Here is a 15,925-nt window from a genome sequence, read left to right as displayed (position 1 = left end):
ACGGGTGCTGCAGCTTTCGAAGAAGTTTTCCTGGTCTCCCACCACGAGTGTTGAGTCACTGGGCGGGCTTGTGCAGACCCCAGACCCAGGGAAAGAGGGCTGAAGCCAGAAGCAGAAGGGCTGGGGCAGGGGGCCCAGAAGGTTGGAAGTCACGTGAGCTCTCGTGCTGCATCCAGCGGCTACTCCCTCTCCTCCCCCTCTCCTCTGATTTACTGAAAACTCTCTCAAGAACTTCCTGTCCACACACCAAGTCTCCTGTAGAGAAAGATTCCTGAAGACTTCCCCATGTAGGGTTGCCAACATCCAGGTGAGTATACATCACCCTAGAGCAGGGGTCCCCAATCCCTGGGTTGTGGACCGGTACCAATTCGTGGCCTGTTAGCAACCAGGTCGTGAGTTGTATAATTATTTCATTATATATTGCAATGCAGTAATAATAAGAAGAGGAAGACGACGATGACACTGGATTTATATCCCGCCCTCCACTCTGAATTTCAGCGCCTCAGAGCAGCTCACAACCTCCTTTCCCTTTCTCCCCCACAACAGAAACCCTGTGAGGTGGGTGGGGCTGAGAGAGCTCTCACAGCAGCTGCCCTTTTACGGACAGTTCTGCAAGAGCTATCCAGCAGCTGCAAGCTGGAGGAGTGAGGAATCAAACCCTGTTCTCCTAGAGAAGAGTCTGCACACTTAATCGCCACACCAGACTAACAGAAATAAGGAAAGGAAAGGAAAGGAAAGGAAAGGAAAGGAAAGGAAAGGAAAGGAAAGGAAAGGAAAGGAAAGGAAAGGAAAGGAAAGGAAAGGAAAGGAAAGATCCCCTGTGCAAGCACCAGTCGTTTCCAACTCTGGGGTGACGTTGCTCTCACAACGTTTTCATCGCAGACTTTTTACAGGGTGGTTTGCCATTGCCTTCCCCAGTTATCTACACTCCCCCCACCCCAGCAAGCTGGGGACTCATTTTACCGACTTCGGAAGGATGGAAGGCTGAGTCAACCTTGAGCTGGCTACTTGAAAACCCAGCTTCTGCCGAGGATCGACGGAACTCAGGTCGTGAGCAGAGCTTAGGACTGCAGTACTGCAGCTTTAACACTCTGCGCCACGGGGCTCTAACAGAAATAAAGTGCACTATTATATCATCCCTAAACCATCGCCCTCCCCCCCTGCCTCCCGGACCCTGGAAAAATTGTCTTCCACAAAACCAGTCCCTGGTGCCAAAAAGGTTGGGGGAACCGCAAGCAGAAGCAAGGAAAAACCAAAAAAACCTGTGGAAGATTAATGAAGTCCCAAATACTAGAAGTTGTTACTGTCAAACCTAGTTCCAAAACTCTCTTGAAAGTGAAACAGCCCCAAAAAATAATTTTGTATTTCAACATTACATATATTTCATTATTATCACAGTAGATTGTAAACAGTCAAACATGTTATAACAACCAAAGTCCCAGACCATTCAGTTCCATGGAAGCATGTCAGTTTCAGACTTCAGTAACTTCACTCCCCAACCCCACTCCTGTGGGGCGGGTTAAAGTTCTAGCGCTTGTGCTGATTCCATTGAACATAAGAGAAGCCATGTTGGATCAGGCCAATGGCCCATCCAGTCCAACACTCTGTGTCACACAGGGGCCAATATGTGTGTGTGTATACACACACACATATACACACACATATATATATACACACTCTGTGGCTAATAGCCACTGATGGACCTCTGCTCCATATTTTTATCTAACCCCCTCTTGAAGCTGACTATGCTTGTAGCCGCCACCACCTCCTGTGGCAGTGAATTCCACGTGTTAATCACCCTTTGGGTGAAGAAGGACTTCCTTTTATCTGTTCTAACCTGACTGTTCAGCAATTTCATTGAATGCCCACGAGTTCTTGTATTGTGAGAAAGGGAGAAAAGGACTTCTCTCTACCCTCTCCATCCCATGCATAATCTTGTAAACCTCTATCATGTCACCCCACAGTCGACGTTTCTCCAAGCTAAAGAGCCCCAAGCGTTTTAGCCTTTCTTCATAGGGAAAGTGTTCCAAACCTTGAATCATTCTACTTGCCCTTTTCTGCACTTTCTCCAATGCTATAATATCCTTCTTGAGGTGCGGTGACCAGAACTGCAGACAGTATTCCAGGTGAGACTGCACCATCGATTTATACAGGGGCATTATGATACTGGCTGATTTGTTTTCAGTTCCCTTTCTAATAATTCCCAGCTTGGCGTTCGCCTTTTTTTGAAGAAAAGTGCCTTATGATTTTATATCAGTTCTTTCCTGTTTGCAGACAGCAGTTATAACAGCTTCAGAACACCCACAAGTTGGAATTCATCGAAGTGGGTGCAAAGGAAGCCTCTGACAGTAACGCCAGCATTTGTGCCGGTTTCCAGTTCACCCTTCCTGGAAGATGCAGGCCCCACTCAGCACTTCAGAAATGGATCATTCCTACAGCGCTAAACACCCGGAGTGAAGTTATTGACGTCTGAAATAAGCTACTGAGGTCTGAAACTGACAAGCTTCCATCGGACTGAATGGGCTGGGACGTTGGTTGTTATAATTTTTGTTTGACTGTTTAGAATTTACTGTGAAAATAATGAAATATATGCAATATTGAGATGAAAAATTTATTTTTGGGGCCTGTTTCACTTTCAAGAGAGTTCTGGAACTAGGTTTAACAGTAGCAACTTCTAGTGTTTGGGGCTTTGTTAATCTTCCACAGCTTTTTTTTTGCTTTGTCCTGACATCCAGATGAGGCCTGGAGGTTTCCCAGAATTACAACAGCTCTCCAGAATACAGGGATCAAATCCCCTGAAACTAACGGCCACTTTGGAGGGCGGACTCTGCGGCTTCATCGCTGGCTGAGACCCCTCCCTCCCCAGACTGCACCCTTAAATCTCCAGGAGTTTCCCAACCTGGAGTTGGCAAGCCTTGTCTCAAGAGATATGCTGAAACACAAGCCTGCGTCTCTTGTGGAAGCCCTGCCGGCCGTATCTTCACACCTGAGCAGGGAACACGTCTTTAACTGTTCAGCTCAGAAAATGCTTCAGAATCTATCAGGGGTGGCCAACGGTAGCTCTCCGGATGTTTTTTTTTTGCCTACAACTTCCATCAGCCCGAGCCACTGGCCACGCTGGCTGGGACTGATGGGAGTTGTAGGCAAAAAACATCTGGAGAGCTACCGTTAGCCACCCCTGATCTATTTTATTCCACACACACACACACACACACACACAGAGTTTTATTTTGGCCATGTTTTTCTACAGCAACCCACCCGCAGCCCGAAACATGCAGGGGAGGCTAGAAATTTGTTTGAATAAAGCAGCTCATCTGTCCCAAGCATCAGCTTCCAGGTTTCTCCCTCGAGTGACAAGCTGCCTCCACCTGCCTCTCGGACGGCCAGAGAGATGCACGGATGCAGGGGCAGGAGGGAGACAGACGGCGACCTTCATGGAGATCAGCCCTCAGCCGGTTCTGACAGCGATGCTCTACTTGCCCCTTCAAGCACAGCTGGGGCCGTTTCGAGAGCTCTTGCTTCTCTACTGCTCCTGACAGCCACTGGCTGGGAAGCGGGACGTTTACACGTCGACAGCAGATGCCAGTTTCATAGAATCCTAGAGTTGGAAGGGACCTCCAGGGTCATCTAGCCCAACCCCCTGCACAATGCAGGAAACCCACAAACACCTCCCCCTAAATTCACAGAATCAGCATTGCTGTCTGATGGCCATCTAGCCTCTGTTGAAAAACCTCCAAGGAAGGATTGTGAAAGACAGTAAACAATTTAATAAATGGCAAAGAAAGATTTCAGAATTTGTATGGGCCGGGGAAAAAAACAAGGATTAAAATGAAAGTTTTAACAGATGCTAAAGAAAGAGGATTTCAACTACCAGATTTAAGATTATATCATGAAGCAGTTTGTCTACTGTGGATAAAAGATTGGGTGACGCTGTTGAATAAAAAACTTTTAACGTTGGAAGGTCATGGAAATAAATTCGACTGGCACGCTTATATGTACTATGGAAAGAAAAAAGTCGGATGGTTTTTTTTCTCACCATTATATAAGAAATAATCTACTAAATATTTGGATGAAGTACAAGAAATATGGCGATGAGAGAAAACCACTATGGATAGTGCCAGCAGAAGTAATAAGAATAAAAGCTGAGACAGAAGAGGAAAAAGGGATGTCATATAATCAATTACTAAAAATACAAAGCGGTAAAATAGAATTGAAAACTGCTGAAGAGTTAAATAATAAATATGATTGGTTTCAAATGTAACAAATAAAAAGTTCGGTGGAAAGCGATGTTAAAACTGAAGGAATAAGGCGAGAACAAACAGAAATGGAAAAAAATTCTGCTTGGAAATAATGAAAAATTAATTTCGAAAATCTATGTTACTTTTAAAATGGTCTACAGAAGATGAAGTAGTGAAATCTCAAATGATTAAGTGGGCAATTAAAGTAAATAAAGAAATACAGATGGACACATGGGAATATTTGTGGAAGAACTCTATGAAACTCTCAACATATCAGAGTATTAAAGAAAATTGTTTTAAGATGATGTACAGATGGTATATGACTCCTAAAAAATTGGCAAGGATGAACAATAAGATGCCAAATAGATGTTGGAAATGTAAAAAACATGACGGTTCTTTCTACCATATGTGGTGGACTTGTAAAAGAGCGAAAAAGTACTGGCAGATGTTTCAACAAGAGATTTCTAAGATCTTGGGATACGAATTTAATAAAGTTGCAGAGACTTTTCTGTTGGGATTACAAATGCAAAAATTTCCAAAAGAAGATAGAACTATAATTTGGTACTTGCTCTCAGCTGCTAAGACATTGTATGTGCAGTTGTGGAAGCAAGAAAAAAAAAACAGAGAAATGGGATTGGATTGTAAAAGTTATGACATGGAGTGAAATGGACAAGTTGACAAGAACCTTAAGAGACTATGATTTAGAAGTATTTAAGATGGAGTGGAAAAAGTTCAGAAGATACGTAGAAAAAGAGTGGAAAATAAAAGAACATTGGACAATTTTTGATAATGACTAAGTACAAGAGGGAGGAGGATATTAATTTTGGTTCTTATTAATTAAGGGTACCTTTAATATTAAGATTTTAAGTATATAACACCAGGTGGGGTCAAATAACGGGGGGAGGGGTGCGTAGAAAGTAATATATGGAATATATTTTTAAAAAGTAATTATTAATGAAGTAAGAAATTGAAATTTATTACCATATGTTACTAATAAAATTGTTTGAAAACTAAAAACCTCCAAGGAAGAAGAGCCCACCACCTCCTGAGGAGGAAGAATTGGAAGGGACCTCCAGAGTCGTCTAGTCCAACCCCTGCACAATGAAGGAAACTCACAAACAACTCCCCCTAAATTCACAGGACCTTCATTGCTGTCAGATGGTCATCTGGCCTCTGTTGAAAAACCTCCAAGGAAGGAGAGCCCACCACCTCCCGAGGAGGAAGCCTGTTCCACTGAGGAATCGCTCTAACAGACAGGAAGTTCTTCCTAATGTTGAGCCGGAATGTTGGTGTGGTGGTAAAGTGTGTAGACTCTTATCTGGGAGAACCGGGTTTGATTCCCCACTCCACCATTTGCAGCCGCTGGAATGACCTAGGGTCAGCCATAGCTATCGCAGGAGTTGTCCTTGAAAGAGCAGCTTCTGTCAGAGCCCTCTCAGCCCCACCTACCTCACAGGGTGTCTGTTGTGGGGGGAGGAAGACATAGGAGATTGTAAGCCGCTCTGAGTGTCTGATTTAGGGAGAAGGGCAGGGTATACATCTGCCCCCACCTCACAGGGTGTCTGTTGTGGGGGGGGAGAAGATATAGGAGATTGTGAGCCGCTCTGAGTCTCTGATTCAGGGAGAAGGGCGGGGTATAAATCTGCCCCCACCTCACAGGGTGTCTGTTGTGGGGGTGAAGATATAGGAGACTGTGAGCTCTGAGTCTCCGATTCAGGGAGAAGGGCGGGGTATAAATCTGCAGGCTGCTTCTTCTTCACCACCAAGATCAGTCCCAGGGGCACCAGGGTTTGGGTCAGGGACCTCTTCACCAGCTGCAGCAACTTGGGTGGAAAGGGTTTAATTTAATTTAACTGTTAATTTATTTTTTTTCAATTCATACCCCGACCTACCCCAAAAGCGTGCTCAGGGCGTCTTACAATATTAAAAACTTTACAGCAAGATTAAACAAACCACATCCGAGCTGAACAAGGTCGTAATTACAAAATTATCAAATCAGACCAAGACCACGATCCACGCCATCAGTAGAAAGTCATAAAGCCACATATCGGCTGGTTGTATTCAGCATAACTTGAGCACTTAGATAGTAAAGGTGCTGGGGGAGGAGCGATGACCTCAGGGGATGCCCACTGGATCAATTCAAACCTGGCGGAAGAGTTCCACCTTACAGGCCCTGCGAAACTTGGATAAGTCCCACAGGGCCCGGATCTCCAACGGGAGCTCATTCCATCGGATAGGGGCCTGGACCGAAAAGGCCCTGTTCCTCGTTGAAGCCAGTCGGGTGTCCCTAGGCCCACGGATCACGAGAAGATGTTGTGCAGCTGACCTCAGAGCCCAGGGGGGGGGGCTCGCATATGGCAAGGTGGTCCCAGAGATATGCGGGACCCAAGGCATAAAGGGTCCTAAAAGTAAGGACCAACACCGTGAAATAGATCCAATACTCGAGGGGTAGCCAGTGGCCAGTGCAGTTCGCACAGTACCATGTGCATCCGCGCCCGTGTAGGCTTCGATGCTAATAACCGGGCTGAAGCGTTCTGCACCTGATGGAGTTTCTGGAGCAGAGTCAAGGGTAGCTCCACGTAGAGAGAGTTACAATAGTCTCATCTGGAGGTTATTCAGAAGATGATGAAGAAGACTGCGGATTTATACCTTGCTCTTCTCTCACAATCTCCTTTATCTTCCTCCCCCACAACAGACACCCTGTGAGGTGGGTGGGGCTGAGAGAGCTCTGACAGAAGCTGCCCTTTCAAGGACAACCTCTGCCAGAGCTATGGCTAACCCAAGGCCATTCCAGCAGGTGCAAGTGGAGGAATGGGGAATCAAACCCAGTTCTCCCAGACAAGAGTCCGCACACTTAACCACTGCACCAAACTGGCTCTCAGGAGACAGACACCCTGTGAGGTGGGTGGGGCTGAGAGAGCTCTCCCAGAAGCTTCCCTTTCAAGGACAACCTCTGCCAGAGCTATGGCTGACCCAAGGCCATTCCAGCAGGTGCAAGTGGAGGAGTGGGGAATCAAACCTTGTTCTCCCATATAAGAGTCTGCACACTTCACCACTACACCAAACTGGGTCTCAACTGAGACCAGGGCGGGGCGGAGGCAGCCTTCCCAGCAAGGGGAAACAGCACCCACGGCAGCGACAGAAGTGGGGCAGCAGCCAATAGGGAAGGACGCAGGCGGGCAGGAAAAATGCAGGGTGGGGGACAGAAGCGGAGAAGGAAGAACAAGCGCAGAAGCGGAAGCAGCGTGGGCGCCCGCAATCCCCGGCCCTCCCACTCTCCTTCCCCTTCCTCCCCTCCACCTTGCCCTTCACACACACCCCTCCCCTCCCCTCCCTCCCTCCCGTGCCTACCTCGTCCTGGGCGACCTGGGCTGCCCGCTTGTCCACGTGGCTGGCCTGAAGGAAACAAACACAGAAAGCCCAAGGTGAACCTCAGAGAGGTGTGGGCAGTGCCAGTTGAGGGGGGGGGGGATCCCTATTCACGCCCCCCTGCTCCCTTTTCTGCGCTTCCAAGATCTTGATGACAGAAGCCGCAAAGAATAAAGGCTTCTTGCAGAGCTTAATCAGGTCTTTTTTGAAGGCATCTTGGGCCCCTGTTGGAATACAAGTAGTTTACATTCCAGCCATTACAGAGTTAACTGTTTCTGTTTACCTAAAAGAGAAAGTGATGTATCGTAACCTAAACCCCATTAGGTACTGGATCTTCTAAACCCCGTGTAGAGAACTGGGGAAGGCAATGGCAAACCACCCCGTCAAAAGTCTGCCGTGAAAATGTTGTGAAAGCCACGTCACCCAGAGTCGGAAACGACTGGTGCTTGCACAGGGGACCTTTCCTTCCTTCTAAGCCCGGGAAAAAGATAAAGACTGTAATGGTCAGTTGGCACCTTGTGGGTTAACTCCTTTGATGTTATATGCAAGCTGAATCATAAGAACATAAGAGAAGCCATGTTGGATCAGGCCAATGGCCCATCCAGTCCAACTCACTGTCACACAGGGGACAAAAAGATTACACACACACTTGTATGCTAGTAGCCGCCACCACCTCCTGTGGCAGTGAATTCCACATGTTAATCACCCTTTGGGTGAAGAAGTACTTCCTTTTATCCGTTTTAACCCGACTGCTCAGCAATTTCATCGAATGCCCACGAGTTCTTGTATTGTATTGTGAGAAAGGGAGAAAAGGACTTCTTTCTCTACTTTCTCCATCCCATGCATTATCTTGTAAACCTCTATCATGTCACCCTGCAGTCGACGTTTCTCCAAGCTAAAGAGCCCCAAGCATTTTAACCTTTCTTCATAGGGAAAGTGTTCCAAACCTTTAATCATTCTAGCTGCCCTTTTCTGGACTTTTTCCAAGAATCATTCTTCTTCCTGGCACAAAGTTCTCTGGGGAGAAGAAACCAGCTAACAAAGGGTAATAAAAAGCAGCTATAAGAACATAAGAGAAGCCATGTTGGATCAGGCCAATGGCCCATCCAGTCCAACACACTGTGTCACACAGTGGCCAAACACACACACACACACATATATATATATATATATACACACACACACACACACACACATACTGTGGCTAATAGCCACTGATGGACCTCTGCTCCATATTTTTATCCAATCACCTCTTAAAGCTGGCTATGCTTGTAGCCGCCACCACCTCCTGTGGCAGTGAATTCCACATGTTAATAACCCCTTGGGTGAAGAAGTACTTCCTTTTATCCGTTCTAACCTGACTGCTCAGCAATTTCATTGAATGCCCACGAGTTCTTGTATTGTGAGAAAGGGAGAAGAGGACTTCTTTCTCTACTTTCTCCATCCCATGCATAATCTTGTAAACCTCTATATGTAGTGGATTAGACGTAGCTAGCCATGCTAGCAAGCTAAGTTTTATTTCTTTTATCCCAAGTACCTTTTTCTGATGTTTTTCTAGTAAACTTCATAACTTTTGATAAACTCAAGTCTCATCTCCATTTATTGCAACCGCCCACACCGCTGATTTTAAATGCATTTCCCAACAGCCACATACCCTTGATGTAGCCAGTTCTCCTGGAGCTTACCATAGGCCCTGTAAGAAGAGACCTGTGAGTTCTTGGAGGGTTGACTGCATCATCAGGGGGGTGTGGCCTAATAAGCAAAGAAGTTCCTGCTATAAATAAAATGCCCTGGAGCTTACTAATTCTTGACACCTCCACTCCCAAACTTAATGAATCCTGGAAGTTGGCAGAATAGGGCATGACATGGGGGGGGGGGAGAGATGGGGGGGAGCTCATGCTACTGGTTTTGCAGAAGAGGATGAAACAACTCTAAGAAGGACCCAGCAGGGCTCCTGAACCCCAGAGACACCTAAGCAGGCTCCAGCATTGGTGGGTGCCAAGGTTGAAACTGCAGTCTCTGCTCCTCTAGAGAACTTTTGTTTGCCCTGGAAGAAAAGCCCCCCTGTCCCTAGAACGGCATATGTGGAAAGTGTCTTTAAGTCACAGCCAGTTATGGAGACCCTGCAAGGTCCTTCAAGGCAAGAGCCGGACAGAAGTGCCTCTGCACAGCAACCCTAGACTTAACAGTGGTAGGACTTCTAATGTTCTGGCCCAACTGGTGGACCTCCTGATGACACCTGGGTTTCGGCCACTGGGTGACACAGGGTGTTGGACTGGATGGGCCATTGGCCTGATCCAACATTTATTTATTTATTCATTCATTCATTCATTCATTCATTCATTCATTCATTCATTCATTCATTCATTCCGTAACTTATATCCCGCCCTTCCCACAAGTGGCTCAGGGTGGCTTACAACAAACAATAAAACAATAAAATCGGAACAAATTAATACATTTAAAATCAAGCATTTAAAACCTAAAAACCTTAAAATTTTACATTATACATTAAAACTATACAGTATAATCACAAAAATCTGGAATCTGAAAGCTACATTTGTCCAGTCAGGCGTAGGCTAACCGGAAGAGGGTCGTCTTACAGGCCCTGCGGAACTGAGTAAGATCCCGCAGGGCCCTCACCTCTTCCGGTAGCTGGTTCCACCACATAGGGGCCATTGTGGAAAAGGCCCTGTCTCTGGTTCTTTTGAGGCGCACTTCCTTGGGCCCGGGGATGGTGAGAAGATTTTGAGTCCCAGACCTCAGTACTCTCTGGGGAACGTGTGGGGAGAGACGGTCCCTCAGGTAGGCAGGTCCCAGGCCATATAGGGCTTTAAAGGTAATGACCAGCACCTTGTACCAGACTCGGTATATTATTGGAAGCCAGTGCAGAGCCCGAAGACCCGGCCGAATGTGCCCCCATCTTGGGAGGCCCAATAACAGCCGGGCCGCGGCATTCTGCACCAGCTGCAATTTCCGGGTCCGGCACAGGGGCAGCCCCATGTAGAGGGCATTGCAGTAATCCAACCTCGAGGTGACCGTAGCATGGATCACTGTTGCTAGGTCGTCGGGGTCCAGGAAGGGGGCCAACTGCCTTGCCCGTCTAAGATGAAAAAACACAGACTTGGCAGTGGTCGCTATCTGAGCCTCCATATTTAGGGACGGCTCCAGTAGCACCCCCAAGCTTTTGACCCTGTCCGCCGGCCTCAGCGGAACACCGCCAAAAGCTGGCAGGGGGATTCCCCCCCCCGGCCCCCGACGGCCCAAACAGAGGACCTCTGTCTTCGCAGGATTCAGTGTCAGTCCACTCAGTCTGAGCCACTCAGCCACGGCCTGCAATGCCCGATCTAAGTTATCTGGGGCGCAGACCGGTCGGCCGTCCATAAGTAGATAGAGCTGGGTGTCATCAGCATACTGGTGGCACCCCAGCCCATACCTTCGGGCAATCTGGGCAAGAGGTCGCATATAGATGTTAAATAACATCGGGGAGAGAACCGCTCCCTGGGGCACCCCACAGTCAAGTGAGTGCCTCTGGGATAGTTCCCCCCCAATCGCGACCCTTTGTCCCTGACCTTCAAGGAAAGAGGAAAGCCACTGCAAGGCCAACCCCTGAATCCCCGCGTCGGCGAGGCGGCAAGTCAGCAACTGATGGTCGACCGTATCGAACGCCGCCGATAGGTCCAACAGCATCAGCACTGCCGAGCCACCCCGATCCAGATGCCGTTGAAGGTCATCCATTAGGGCGACCAACACCGTCTCCGTCCCATGACCTGGGCGAAAGCCGGACTGAAGTGGGTCAAGGATGGAAGCGTCCTCCAGGAAAGTCTGTAGCTGCCTCGCCACTGCCCTCTCAATGAGTTTGCCCAAAAAGGGCAGGTTTGAGACCGGCCTATAGTGTGCCAATTGGGCCGGGTCTAGAGATGGTTTTTTTAGGAGGGGACGGACCACAGCCTCTTTGAGTGGCGCTGGAAAAAGCCCTTCCGTTAGGGATCTGTTTATGATATCCCGTATAGGATATCTGAGATCCTCCTGGCAAGATTTAATAAGCCAGGAAGGGCATGGGTCCAATTTACAAGTTGTTGGGCGGGCAGATGAGAGGATCCTGTCGACTTCTTCCAGGCTGAGGGGGCTGAAACCGTCCAGGATATAATCCGAAGACATGCTCGGGGCCTCGGTTGCGTTAACTGCCTCAAAGTTGACGGGGAGGTCGAGGCAGAGTGATGCGATCTTGTCCGCAAAATAGTTCGCAAAAGCCTCACAGCCTATCTCCAATTCACTAGAATTTGGTCTGCCCTGGGGCAGAGTAGTCAGATCTCGAATTATCTCAAACAATTGTGCCGGGCGCGAAGTTGCGGACGCAATCTTAGCCGCGAAGTATGTCTTCTTTGCGGATTTGATTGCCATCTCATAGGTCTTCAAACTCTCTCTATAAGATGTTCGGGTCACTTCGTCTCGAGTACGCCGCCATAGCCTCTCTAGTTGTCTGAGGTCCTGCTTCAATTGCCGTAATTCCTGATTGAACCAGGGAGACGGTTTGAGGCGGGGGCGCAGAGGACGCCTAGGCGCGATCTCCTTGATAGCCCTGGAGAGTCCATCATTCCAGGACTCAACCAGAACCTCCAGGGAATCGCCAGTGGGCCAGGTATCCCGTAGGGCCGTCAGGAACCGTTCCGGGTCCATCAGGCTCCGCGGGCGAGCCAAAATATGCTCTCCGCCTAAACGGGTTTGGGGTGGCAGTTCATGGCTCCTCTTATGTTCTTATGTGACACAGAGTGTTGGACTGGATGGGCCATTGGCCTGATCCATCATGGCTTCTATTCTGTTCTTATGTGACACATATGAAGCTGCCTTATCCTGAATCAGACCTTTGGTCCATCAAAGTCAGTATTGTCTTCTCAGACTGGCAGCGGCTCTCCAGGGCCTCAAGCTGTGGTTTTCCACACCTATTTGCCTGGACCCTTTTTTGGAGATGCCATGGATTAAACCTGGGACCTTCTGCTTACCAGAGTGTTGGACTGGAGGGGCCATTGGCCTGATCCAACGTGGCTTCTCTTATGTTCTTATGTGACACAGAGTGTTGGACTGGAGGGGCCATTGGCCTGATCCAACGTGGCTTCTCTTATGTTCTTATGTGACACAGAGTGTTGGACTTGAGGGGTCATTGGCCTGATCCAACATGGCTCCTCTTATGTTCTTATGTGACACAGAGTGTTGGGCTGGATGGGCCATCGGCCTGATCCAACATGGCTCCTCTTATGTTCTTATGTGACACAGAGTGTTGGGCTGGATGGGCCATTGGCCTGATCCAACATGGCTCCTCTTATGTTCTTATGTGACACAGAGTGTTGGACTGGAGAGGCCATTGGCCTGATCCAACGTGGCTTCTCTTATGTTCTTATGTGACACAGAGTGTTGGACTTGAGGGGTCATTGGCCTGATCCAACATGGCTCCTCTTATGTTCTTATGTGACACAGAGTGTTGGGCTGGATGGGCCATTGGCCTGATCCAACGTGGCTTCTCTTATGTCTGGAGCAGTGAAGCTCTGTCTTCTTGGTGTTTGCAGGGGGGCAACAGTGGGAGGGCTTCTAGTGTCCTGGCCCCACTGATGGACCTCCTGATGGCACCTGGGGGTTTTTGGCCCGTGTGACACAGAGTGTTGGGCTGGAAGGGCCATTGGCCTGATCCAATATGGCTTCTCTTATGTGACACAGAGTGTTGGACTGGATGGGCCATTGGCCTGATCCAACATGGCTTCTCTTCTGTTCTTACGAGATTCCAGCACAGAAACAATTTCAGGAGGGAGCCCACCCCGGTCTGCAGAAGAAGAGGAAGACCAGGAGCACCTCCAAGACCCCAACTCTCTGACGAAGGAAACTCTTGACTCTCAAAGGTTCATTCAGACTGGAATTTTACTCTCACACAGATCAAGAGCGCAGGGTCAGAAGCAGCATGAGGACGCAGTTTCCAGGCCAAACACTTGGGAGCACACCTTGCGAGGCTTCCTCCTGTTACAGGGGGCCACCGGGTCTTCTGCTTTTGGCATAAGAAGAGCACCCCCAGCCTCCCTCTCTCCCCTCCCCACAAACCCTCCTCCGCCCTGCTCACCAACAACTCTTCCTCCTGCATCTTCCGGGCCATCTCCGCATCGTAGAGCTCCAGGCCCTGCCCAGCCACACGGGGCTTCTGGTAAGGGGCTTCTTTCGTTCCTTTCGGTCTTGGGCCTACAAAACCAGAAGGGTGGGAAGTCACATTCCTCATTGTAATGTTTGCGGACACAGCCCCAAAGAATCCAAAGTGCGCATAAGCCAAAAATTCTACCTGTAAGGCATCCACCAAGTCTTCTCGCCTCTGGAAAACTAGCCTGGGGAGCAGCGCCGAACACCAGGGACACACACACTCTGCACATGCTCAGAGAAGCTGTCTCTGTCAGCTGGCTGAACCTCGGAACTGATGGGTCAGTTGCTGCCCCACTGAGCTCTGGCTTTGCTCCCCACAACTGAAAGAGCAGCCACGCCCCTTTGGACACAGAGATGCCACCAAGAGAGCCGATATAGTTCAGGGGCCAGAGTATCATAGAATCACAGAGTTGGAAGGGACCTTCAGGGTCATCTAGTCCAACCCCCTGCACAATGCAGGAAACTCACAAATCCCTCCCCCTAAATTCACAGGATCTTCATTGCTGTCAGATGGCCATCTAGCCTCTGTTGAAAAACCTCCAAGGAAGGAGAGCCCACCACCTCCCGAGGAGGAAGCCTGTTCCACTGAGGAATCATAGAATCATAGAGTTGGAAGGGACCTCCAGGGTCATCTAGTCCAATCCCCTGCACAATGCAGCAAACTCACAAACACCTCCCCCTAAATTCACAGGATCCTCATTGCTCTCACATGGCCATCCAGCCTCTGTTGAAAAACCTCCAAGGAAGGAGAGCCCACCACCTCCCGAGGAGGAAGCCTGTTCCACTGAGGAATCATAGAATCATAGAGTTGGAAGGGACCTCCAGGGTCATCTAGTCCAACCCCCTGCACAATGCAGAAAACTCACAAACGCCTCCCCCTAAATTCACTGGATCTTCATTGCTGTCAGATGGCCATCTAGCCTCTGTTGAAAAACCTCCAAGGAAGAAGAGCCCACCACCTCCTGAGGAGGAAGCCTGTTCCACTGAGGAATCATAGAATCATAGAGTTGGAAGGGACCTCCAGGGTCATCTAGTCCAACCCCCTGCACAATGCAGGAAACTCACAAACACCTCCCCCTAAATTCACAGGATCCTCATTGCTCTCACATGGCCATCCAGCTTCTGTTGAAAAACCTCCAAGGAAGGAGAGCCCACCACCTCCCGAGGAAGCCTGTTCCACTGAGGAACCACTCTAACGGTGGGGAAGTTCACAGAATCCTAGAGTTGGAAGGGACCTCTAGGGTCATCTACTCCAACCCCCTGCACAATGCAGGAAACTCACAAATAACTCCCCCTAAATTCACAGGATCTTCATTGCTGTCGGATGGCCATCTAGCCTCTGTTTAATAACCTCCAGGGAAGGAGAGCCCACCATCTCCCAAAGAAGCCTGTTCCACTGAGGAACTGCTCTAACGGTCAGGAAGTGCTTCCTAATGCTGAGCCGGAAACTCTTTTGATTTAATTTCGACCCGTTGGTTCTGGTCCTACCTTCCGGGGCCACAGAAAACAATTCCACACCTTCCTCTATATGACAGCCCTTCAAGTACTTGAAGATGGTGATCCTATCAGACTAGGAACCAGGTTCCCATCTCTCCTTTTTAAATGTATTCATAGAACTGAAGGAAAGCCTTAAATGATGCAAAGTTACACCACAGGATCCAGCCCGCTGCAAACTACACGCAGTCATGCAGACCATAGTCCGCAATGATTCATCCAAACAACTTTGAGAAGTCTTTTGCACAGGGCAACCCTATTACCTGCACAGAGATGCCCTCTTTAGTTACTCAGTTTTGCCCCGTTTGCAGAAAGCTGTGTGAGGGGGAGCCTTCCTGACCCCGCCCCCCCCCCCCGAGGCAAGCCATTCCATGGGGGCGGGGGGGCACAAAAGAGCAAGCATGTGGATGGGCAAGTTGACTTTGCCCAGTTGCAGGAAGCAACATTGGTGACATTGGGCCAATCATACACATTCAACCAAACTACCTTATAGGGCTGCTGTGATAAAACGGAAGAGAGGAGAATACTGTAAGCTAATTCCTTTCTTTCATAACCTTGGAAGCTCACTGACTCACAGATTCTTGAGCAGCAGAAGATATTTGCTTCTTTATTTTGCGATGCAAGGGTTAAAAGGTAAAGCTGCAGTCCTA

At 48.7% G+C, this 15,925-nt stretch overlaps 1 protein-coding gene across 1 annotated transcript in view; it reads right to left on the bottom strand.

Annotated features, from left to right (window-relative positions):
- Nucleotides 1-15,925, bottom strand: part of CCDC50 (coiled-coil domain containing 50) — a 42,769-nt gene that overhangs the window by 1,642 nt on the left and 25,202 nt on the right. The window contains exons 5-6 of the mRNA XM_060240939.1: nt 13,711-13,826; nt 7,590-7,634 (exon numbers count right to left, since the gene is read on the bottom strand). Coding sequence (XP_060096922.1) covers nt 7,590-7,634; nt 13,711-13,826 — 161 coding nt within the window. The remainder of the gene's footprint in view (nt 1-7,589; nt 7,635-13,710; nt 13,827-15,925) is intronic.

Source organism: Heteronotia binoei, chromosome 6 (assembly GCF_032191835.1).
Source record: "Heteronotia binoei isolate CCM8104 ecotype False Entrance Well chromosome 6, APGP_CSIRO_Hbin_v1, whole genome shotgun sequence".
NCBI lineage: Eukaryota > Metazoa > Chordata > Lepidosauria > Squamata > Gekkonidae > Heteronotia > Heteronotia binoei.
This window is presented reverse-complemented; position numbering and strand designations above follow the sequence as displayed.